Raw genomic sequence first — 10,466 nt, 5'->3', positions numbered from 1 at the left:
CTTCCTATTATAATTCCCTCTCGTGACCCCCGGGAAAACTCTGTACCCACCCCTTCCTGGCCGAAGCCCCTCTGTGAAGGGTTAAAGGGCTGCAGACCCCCGGCTCAGGTCCCTCTTAGAGGCCAACAGCAGAACCCAACGGCACTGTTTTCTGTTTTGGGGGGACACTGGGCTCCCAGAGCGGCCGGAGACCCCAACACGAAGTATGCACATCCGTTACACAGCAGAGCATAGCTGGGAGCTGGGGGTGGGGGGATGCGTGTGAGACCCCTCCCCGTCTCCCCCTGCACTGCCCACTGCCAGATGCAGGAAAGAGTGGGAGACTTTGAAAGGAGATGTGCAGTTAGACCTTGGCCTTGCGGCGACATCTAACCACAGGACACTGATGTGAACGTGGCCTTCGTAACTTCCACTTCTGAGACGTGCACCTCCAGACAGTACAGATGCAGGGGAATCACGCTTCCACACAACCGGCTGCATTTCAGGCATCTGAAGGCAGCCACCAGGCGCCCCAGGGGACTGTCTGCTCTCCTGGCTAAACAGAACCTTTAGCTTGTTTTTCCGAATGAGATCTGTCCACCTTGTGCTGCCTCAGTCATCACCGAGGGGTTCTCTACTCTGAACAGAGACCATGATCTCCCAGCTCAGAGATGCAGAGCGCAACCTTCACGTCTTTGTATACAGGAACGTATATTTCCCACGTCTTTGCATATTTCTCTGTGAGAAATCACATCAAAGCTGTGGTTCTCAGGGGTGCCTGGGTGGCTCAGTCAGTGTCTGAGTCTGACTTCGGCCCAGGTCTTGTCTCACAGTTCGTGGGTTCAAGCCCCACATCAGGCTCTGTTCTGACAGCAAAGAGCCTGGAGCCTGCTTCGGATTCTGTGTCTCCCTCTCTGTCTCTACCCCTCCCCTGTTCACGCTCTGTCTTGCTCTATCTCTCAAAAATAAAGAAATCTTAAAGAAGGATAAAAAAAAAAAAAAGCCAAGGCTCTCAACCAGCATGAGTGTGTCCCCTCAGGGCACATCTGATCCTGTCTGGAGAGATTTCGGTTGCCACTGGTTGGGGTGAAGGTGCCATTAGCATTTAGTGGGTAGAGGCCAGGGATGCCACTCAACATCCTACAATGTACAGGGCAGGTCCCGCAGCAGACAGTGACGCTGCCCGGAATGTCGACAGTGCCAACATTGAGCTATCTCACGTTAGAGGCTGAGGTTCAAACCACCAGGCCCTGGCAACACGTGCCGCCAGAGCCCCGGCCTCCTAAGTGAGCTCCTAACCATCAGGAACTTTCTGTCTGATTGGCTCACCACGCCCTCCCTAGTCCCTAGAGCAATGCTTGACCCGCAGCTGGACACAACAATAAATATTTGTGGGATAAATGAATTCCCCTCACTCTGTAATTGTGTCACTGGGCTTCGGGGTCAGGACACGCACGAGACCTTTCTTTGACCTCATTACGTTATACGGATGCACACTGGAAAATGAACAGCGATTACTTCTAAATGGGAACCGAATGGAATTAATGTGGACCCCTCCTCCCTCACCACCCTCTCCCAACACATTTTTCACTTTTCTGTATTCATGTGAGGACTTCTACCAGCCTGTCCGCTCTCTCCCCATAATTCCTCAGGGCCACCAGAATCGAGGTGTAAAGTATTCTGGTCTTTATGGCTTAGGGGACTTATCTCTGTTCTGGAAGGAGATCTACATCCCTTCAAGGAATAAAATACTAGAACTGGGGATAAGCGCTCTGGGGGAGGAGGGAGTGCCTGGCTGGGTTCCGAAGGACATGAAGTATTATCAGTTTCTTGAAAATGGATCCGAAGCCTCTTCTCCTGAGAGCCGACCTTGAAGGAGTCATGGACAACAGCAGCGGACGCCTGGTGGCCTGTCCCGGCAGTAAGGATGCCCCATGCAAGTCAGCTTTACGTGGATTTATGTCAGGAAGCAGCAAGAGGGTGAATTCTATGGAGATGAACTTTCCTGCCTCAACTGGGACTACTTTAACGCTAAAAAATACCCTCCGAAGGGCTGACGTGATGGGTCAGTGTGGTCCTGGCAGAACTCCAGGGGCTCTTGGGCAAATGTTATCTTGGACCAAGACTCACTTTCTTCTGTGACCGAACGATTCCCTGAGTCCCTGGTCTCCCCTGGGGCCTTAAGCCATCGCCGGCCGCGGTGCTGGGTTATCACGGCTGGAGTTGGCCACAGACGCAAGCACCCTTCTCAAACGAGGAGCGTGTGCTTGGTGCTCAGTGATGGAACTGGAGGGCTTGCCGAGTTCTCCGTGCATGTGCAGCCCAGCCTGTGAACACTTGGCCTGACTGCACCAAGTCAGCCCCATAAAAAGCGGTCCGTCTGGCCCTCTTCCCGGCCAGCCTGACATCACAGACTCCGGCGCTTGCTCTTGTTCACACCTGCCGGCACCCCCTGACCGGACAGGGCTGACGTAGGGCCTTGGGGGGCCTGCAGGCTGCCAGGGAGAGTGCCTAGCCACCCGCCCTGGCCGACGGAGCCGTTAACCCCCCCTTCGCCCTGGCCTTCGTGTCTGTCCCTGCCCCCAACCAGGTCTGGGGTGCTGGGAGGAGCCCAGGAAGCTTGTTTCCCCCCTGAGAGGCTGTGTTCTTTAGGCCACAACCTACGGAACGAGTAAATTAGTCTCTAACCAGACCCAAAGCTCGGAGCCCACGAGCAGCACCCAGCCCCTCCCCCATGTCCGTGAATACAGAACCACAGAGAGGAAGTCCCCAACCGAATGAGTGACACACTCCTATTGTGGGTCTTGGTTACCTAAGCTGCGTGGAATCGCTCTCAGAAAGGCACACAGCCTCATACTGTGCCCAGGCAGGGGTCTCCCGGATCCGCCTCAACAGGGAGCTAAGAGCGAAGGTGGGATCTTCGCACACTTACAGTCATCCTTCTAATAAGGGAAGCACCCGGTGACTCACCTCATTGTAGAAGCGTCATTGTCGGGGGTAGGAATGTCCTCACCTAAAGGTTCATTCTTTCCGTGCCAGCCATGCGGGGAAGGCGGGGGGGGGGAGAGCTCTTTCTCCCTCCCCTACAGGGTAAGCGGACATCCAGATGCCTTTATTGCTGGTGATATGCTGGCTTCACCCAGTCACCCTGAGGACACTTGCCCTACCCTCAAGGATGGAAGAATTATGACTTAAGCAGTCTACTCCCCCCCATCTGCTGGCCCCACGCCAAAAAGGGGGCATGCTGATGCTGACCTCTCTGCCAGTGTGGCGTCAGCAGACACCGGCCATGACTCAAAGGCCGCGGAACCCACCCAGCCACCTCTTGAAGCCAACACCATGCCCAGGGGACGGCTTGCAGACAGCCACTGTTGGCCCAACCTAAGCAGGTGGGGTTGCCTGCAGGGGATCCATGTGGCTACGGTCAGAGCTTTTGGAAGCATCTGGGGATACCTGGCCAGGGCAGGTGGCCAACAGGACCCCTCTCCTCCAAAGCCTCGGTCCGTGATGTTCTTGCTACAAATCCCAACATTTCAAGGCAGCTGGCGTCTCATACCTTAACAAGGCAGTGCTGGTGACATTGGCGGGGACTGTGCCAGGCCAGTAAGCCAGGGCGGGGACGCGGTGCCCACCTTCCCAGGTCGTCTGCTTGGCTGCGCTTCCCCCTGTGAGACGAGGCAGGGAGTTGGTTTTCTGTGACCAAGGTCCTGTTCCAAAAGCACTGGGAGATTCTGATCACTCCAGCAAAGGTATGACTTCTTTTTTCTTGTTTGTAATTTACTTATTTTTTAAGTTTATTTATTTTTGAGAGAGACAGTGAGCAGGGGAGAGGCAGAGAGAGAGAGGGAGAGAGAGAATCTCAAGCAGGCTCCCCACCGACAGCGCAGAGCCCGATGAGGGGCTCCATCCCACGAACCGTGAGGTCATGACCTGAGCTGAAAACGAGAGTCTGACGCTCAACCTACTGAGCCACCCAAGCGCCCAGGAATGACTTCCTTTATAACCAGCTATTGTTATTCCTCTAGCCAACACTTTGCATTCCCTGATTTTATTTTACCAGATTCAACATACGTAAATAGTTGCTTCTGTCACTTTCTGCGGAGCCACGTTGCTTCATTTTCTTCATCATGCTTCTATCTTTTTAACGTTTATTTATTTTTGAGAGAGAGAGAAAGAGCACATGTGCATAAGTGAGGAAGAGACAGAGAGAGGGGGACAGAGAATCCCAAGCAGGCTCCCCACCGACAGCACAGAGCCTGACGCCGGGCTCCATCCCACAAACCGTGAGATCGTGACCTGAGCCAAAGTCGGAAGCGTAACCGACTGAGCCACCCAGGAGCCCCTTCACAACACTTTTAATGTTTCCAGGCTGTCTGGTCTGTGCACTGACTCGCTGAGCGTGTATTTCCACTCCATGAGACCCCGTCAGTCTTGTGCACTGAAGACATAGGAGGTGTTTAACAAACAGGTTCAATAAAAATGACTTTGTCTTCCTACTGATCATAATGTAACTGTTTAGGATTTAAAAACACAATCATTCGGGGTGCCCGGGTGGCTCAGTCGGTTAAGTGTCTGACTCTTGGTTTCGGCTCAGGTCGTGATCTCACGGTTTGTGGGATGGAGCCCCACATGAGTCACACTGAGTGTGGAGCCTGCTTGGAATTCTCTCTCTCTCTCTCTCTCTCTCTCTTTCTCTTGCGTGCGCATGCATGCGCGCTCGCTCTTGCTCTCTCTCACTCTCGCTCTCTCACTCTCTCTTCCTCTGCCCCTCTACCCTGCTCATTCTCTCTCTCAAAATAAATAAACCTTTTAAAAAATAAGACAATTATTTGGAAAGAGAGAAAGGCAGAAACTCTCCCAGCTATTTGATCTGCTCGACGCCCAACAACCGACCTGGCAAAGGATTTTTATTGTTGTGTTTTGGTTTGCCTTGTTTTTCCTTGAGTTAATGAGTCATTCTCTTGCTGTGGAGACAGCATTAGTAATAGCTCTGACCTCTTGCCTCTTGGGGGGCGGACAGGGGGACGGGTGGGGTAAGAACAATCCCTGTGCAATCTATGAATTTCCACTTTGGTAATTCAAGGAATTATGTGCGTTACCACGAAGTCAAAAGTGACCACCAGTAAGTAGAATGATGACCAGCGGGCTGGAAGAGATGAGGTCATGTTTTATGGAAACATCCTGAATGCATGGAGCATTGAATTATCCATGACCATCCCCACCACTCCCACACACACCCCACCCTCATCCCAGCGAGCCAACGATTCCACCAAGTTAGCGTGTAGAGAGCCCCTTCCAAGGCAGACGCCGTATGTGGCTCACGCATACCGCGGTCATGCAACCCTCCTCATGTTTGGCTGGCGTGAATGTGCGAGCGGGGCTGATGGGCGGAGGGGGCTACCAGACTGAGGCTCTGCCGCAAACAGAGCCTTTGATGTCCCTGGCCCAGCACACCACACCGGAAATGCTCTGCATTCCTGGGATTTTCTCACAACCGGCTTCGGAGTCCCCCAAGTGTTGAAGTAAGAAACAAAACACAAAACAACGCACGTCTATGGACTGTTTATGTTCAGGGGTGTGGGGCTCTCGAATACCGAGCGGAGGTCGGTGGGCTGATGGGAAGCTCTCTGACCTGCCCCGAGGGGTCTCAGATGCATTCTTCCCATCTGGGACCTCCTCTCCCGCAAACACGTACACAGCCCACTCTCAAGTTTTCACGCACACAGATCAGAGGATCCGCAATTGGCAACAAAAGCCTGAGACGCACTCCCACGTGGCTCTGGGATGCATAACTCAAGCGGCAGTTCAAGGCCAAAGAGCGGGGCGGAGGCGTCCCCCATCCCCACCCCCGACTGCACGTGCTAGGACTCTGCAGATAATTCCACCCATTTGCATGGAAGTTGGGGGGATCAGCGGGTGAAACGTAGAGTCTGCTTCCCTGCATATCCACGCTGCACAAAATTCCACCAGACTCGCTTAGCCTTTGAGGCCAGATGCTAAGGAAAAGCGAAGCATCCAGTTCGAAGAAAGAAGCCCAGAATCGTGCAGGTCAACCAGGAAAGCGGGGCGCACAGCGCCTGCCCTGCGGCGGGATGGGCACCAGGGTTTGGTCTCCGCCCCCAGTGGGTTTCCAGAAGAATACACTGGCTCCTAATTAATACATTTGCTAATTGATCTTCACCACCTGGGGCTCTGCTTGCCGGCCACCGCCTGTTTCCGTTGCTCTTTCTCAGGCAGTCGTTTTCCCAATTCGTTTTTCAGAGAAAAAAATGTTTCAATATGTTTGTCTTATTTCGGCAGAGGGTTCAGAGCTGGAGGACACAGGAGAAACCCAGCCAGTGACAACCAGTGTGTGTCAACGGAGTGGACAGTCCCCAGGTGAAGACTCAGGGGTTCAGAGGAGGATGGCTTAGAGAGCCCGTCTGTACGGCCACTTGAGGAGCGGCCCCCACTCTGTGTCCTCAAGACCGGCCCGCCAAGGCTGGCTGTCCCACGGCTTCTGGCTCAACCAGAAAGACACAATTACATATTCCAGCCAGGCCCACAGACTTCCTACTCTAGCAGAATGTATCTTAAACGAGTCCAGAGCGTGGGTTAGCAATTATAAAATATATACCCCCGCCTTGTCGAATCATTACATTGTACACCTGAAGCTAAGATAACCCTGTATGTTCATTGTACTTCAATTAAAATTTTTTAAAAAATTTTTAACGTTTATTTATTTTTGAGAGATGGAGAGACACAGAGTGTAGTGGGGGAAGGGCAGAGAGATTGGGGGACACAGAATCCGAAGCAGGCTCCAGGCTCTGAGCTGTCAGCACAGAGCCCCACGCGGGACTCGAACCCAAAAGACCGTGAGATCATGACCTGAGCCGAAGTTGGACGCTTAACCGACTAAGCCGCCCTGGTGGCTTAACCATCGGGCTCTCTGCTGACGCTGCAGAGCCCACTTTGGATCCTCTGTCTTCCTCTCTCTCTGCTCCTCCCCTGCTCGTGCTCTCTCTTTCTCTCTCAAAAATAAATAAACATTTAAAACATTTCTTTCTCTTAAATCCCCCTTGAGCGTGGAATTGTCTGGCCCCAAATGCCAGCATCTTGTTGGCACTGCTAGGGGAACAAAGTTAAAAAATATTCCACTAGCATCCTCCGTGGGTCCCCAGAATGGTGGAGTCTGAGTCTGAGAAACGTCTAACACGGGTTTATGTGCACGAGCTAAGGCTGAGCTCCAGGACAGCTGGCCCTGGTCCCCTGGTTCTCTTCAGTGATCCCTGCTCCCACGCATGGAAACTCACTCGAGTTAAACGTAATAATTACAGTAACAATAACATTTCCTATTTACTGAGCCCTCCCTAAGCAGCAAGTTAAAGTACTCCCAAACATAAGGCTAACGGCTTCCCTGCATTATCTCACTTAATCCTCATGACAACTTTGCAGGCCAGGCACTATCATCCCCATTTTTCAAACGAAGAAACCAAAGCTCGGAGAGGCCAAAGGTCACACAGCCAGCAAATGCCAGAACCAGGATTTGAATCCAGGTCTAACTACATAGCCAGCCCCTGATCCATTAAACCTTCTAGGACAATCGCCCCCACTCATCCCTGGATGCATATTAGGATCACAAGGGGAGATTTTTTTCTTGTTTTGTTTTTTCTTTTTTTTTTTTTACATATAGTTTATTGTTAAATTGGTTTCCATATAACACCCAGTGCTCATCCCCACAAGTGCCCTCCGCCGTGCCCATCCCCCTCCCCCCACATCCATCAGTCCTCAGTTTTTGTCAGCATTCAAGAGTCTCTCATGGTTTGCCTCTCTCCTTCTCCCCCACTATTTCCCCCCTTCTTCTCCCCCATGGTCCTCCGTTAAGTTCCTCCTAATCCTCCTATACATGCAAACATATGGTATCTGTCCTTCTCTGCCTGACTTATTTCGCTCAGCATAACACCCTCAAGGTCCATCCATGTTGCTACACATGGCCAGATTTCATTCTTTCTCATTGCCATGTAGTATTCCATGGTATAGATAAACCACATCTTCTTGATCCATTCGTCAGTTGATGGACACTTAGGCTCTTTCCATGGTTTGGCTATTGTTGAGACTGCTGCTGTGAACATTGGGGTCCATGTGCCCCTATGCATCACCACTCCTATATCACAAGGGGAGTTTTTAAACAATGCCCTGGCCAAGGTTCCTTTCCCAGAAACTATGACTTAATTGGCCTGGGATGGGGCCTGGACATCAGTATCTTCTAAAGTTCTCCTGGTGACATAATGTGGAGGGCACCCCCCAAGGACAAGGGCAAGATGGGCAAGGGGCCAAATCAGGAAGTGGGCACAATGCACTTCAAAATTAAATGTGCTTTATACGCTTTTTAAGCGTAAGTTTTATATTGCCCACACCTTTCTACCTTGATGCCAGAGGATCGTAAATGCACACCTGTTAGTTACAGTAAGTAAGAATAATAAGTCCATAAATTGAACTTCCATGCACTTTTTTTTTTGTTTCGAAAGCTATTTGTCGGTTTAGATAAACCTTCATACTTTGATCAGTGGCAATGGCACATTACAAGTGTTTGTTACGTTTGGCTTTCTGTTGAGAAATGCATGTCTTATGGTCATGAGAACACATTTTAGTGCACTTGTGGTTAGTTATGACTCTAATTAAGGCCGAACCTCTTACTTAAAGCAATAAATATTTAGCCTCGGCAACCAAAATATAAACAGAACCATGATTCATGAATTTGCTTACTCGTGCTTCCCTAGCTGCGGAAGTGAAGCGGCATCTCCTGTGAGGTATGGGACAGGGCAGGCACGCTCGGGGACAGAGAACTTTCCCAGAAAGGACCCGCAGCCGGGCCTCACCGAGTCGGAAGGGCAGCCTCGCGGATGAGGAGGTTTGCAAACTTCTGAGCACAGCAGAACCACCAGAAGAACAGAGATTCTTACTAAGTCTAGGGCTGGCCTCTCACTCTAGTTGATTCTGATGCCAATGGTCTGAGGACCAGAGTTTGAGAAATATTAGCAAGGTACATAGGGCCAGGTCTTTGGAGTCAGACAGATGTTGTCCTACATCCAGCGCCATTTCCTTCTCTATATGTGGCCTTGGGTACAATTCTTGGAGGGGCAGAGAGAGAGGGAGACACAGAATGTGAAGCAGGCTCCAGGTTCTGTCGGCACAGAGCCCAATGCGGGGCTCGAACATGAGCTATGAGATCATGACCTGAGCCAAAGTCAGACACTTAACTCAGCCACCGAGGCTCCCTTTCTTTCTTTCTTTTTTAATGTTTATTTTTGAGAGATTGTGCACATGCATGAGTGAGCAGGGGAGGGGCAGAGAGAGAGGAAGAGAGAATCCCAAGCAGGTTCGATGCCGTCAGTGCAGAGCCCAATGTGGGGCTCGAACCCATGAACTGTGAGATTGTGACCTGAGCAGAAATCAAGAGTCGGACACTCAGTCGAATGCGCCACCCAGGCGCGCCTTGGGCAGAATTCTTACCCTCCCTCAGACTCTGTCTCCTCAGCCACAAAGGGGAAAAATGATTGTAATTCTCTCCTGCAGTGATGGGAAGAGTTACAGAAGATAATGTATGTAAAGTTCTGAACAAAGTCCTTTGGTGTCGTGACTGCCGGAAGTGCCCACCCAATGCAACCAAAAAAACCTCAAAAAAACAAAAACAAACAAACCAAGACAACCTACGGATAGGAAATAGCAGAAGTTGCAACCTGGCAACTCACACACTGAATTCAGCCCTCTGACAGTGAGGTTTGGCATGAACAGTATTTTCTGAACTGATGTTGAATGTCATTAGACAGGCCCCCTCTCCAGTTTACAGACTCCCTACCGCTGCCCGTGACTTAACCAAAACAACCATTTGTTTGCTTCGATTACCCGCCTGGCATTTGTATCTGTGACTCGGGTAGAACACGCCAGGCCTGAGGAGTGTGCGTTCTATAACCTTCTAAAGAAGCAGGCTTCGTTTCTAAATATAAATACCTGTCCTTGCCAAGGATACCCGGAGCATACTAGTTTTCTAGAAACACAGGGCAGACGGGCCTCTGTTTGGACCGAGGACTCTGGCTGGCCTGGGGTGGCCTTGAGCATGGCGATGGGGACATTCCAAGTCAGGTGGCCAATGTCCCGGAAGGAGACACANCTCTCTGACCCAGTCCCACCCCTGACCTTTCTCCACCCCACCCCCTGCCCCAAACTGCACAGAAGGCCCAGGAGGCCAGCGGCTTCCCAGTGGGAAATCTTACGCAACCACCTGATAGCATCGAATTACAAGCAACGAAGGTCTCTTAGAGGCTGAGGATGCCAAATTCAACAGCATGTTTCCTCATCACCAAGGGGGAGGAAGGAACAGTTCTGCTCTTCAAATAAAACAAGAAAAGATTTTCCAGACAGAGGAGCAGTCAGTTAGGGGCAAACAAGGTGTGAGTTCTGTCCCGGGTAGGAAATAGGTCTGCGGTGAGGAAGGGAGGGTCAGGGGC

At 51.3% G+C, this 10,466-nt stretch overlaps 1 protein-coding gene across 3 annotated transcripts in view; it reads right to left on the bottom strand.

Annotated features, from left to right (window-relative positions):
• The window catches only part of ARSG (arylsulfatase G), an 86,100-nt gene that overhangs the window by 13,240 nt on the left and 62,394 nt on the right, over positions 1-10,466 (bottom strand). For all 3 annotated transcript variants that reach the window (XM_077780432.1, XM_077780434.1, XM_077780433.1), the window contains one exon: positions 3,536-3,644. In XM_077780432.1, coding sequence (XP_077636558.1) covers positions 3,536-3,644 — 109 coding nt within the window. The remainder of the gene's footprint in view (positions 1-3,535; positions 3,645-10,466) is intronic.

Source organism: Crocuta crocuta, unplaced genomic scaffold (assembly GCF_008692635.1).
Source record: "Crocuta crocuta isolate KB4526 unplaced genomic scaffold, BGI_CrCroc_1.0 scaffold288, whole genome shotgun sequence".
NCBI lineage: Eukaryota > Metazoa > Chordata > Mammalia > Carnivora > Hyaenidae > Crocuta > Crocuta crocuta.
This window is presented reverse-complemented; position numbering and strand designations above follow the sequence as displayed.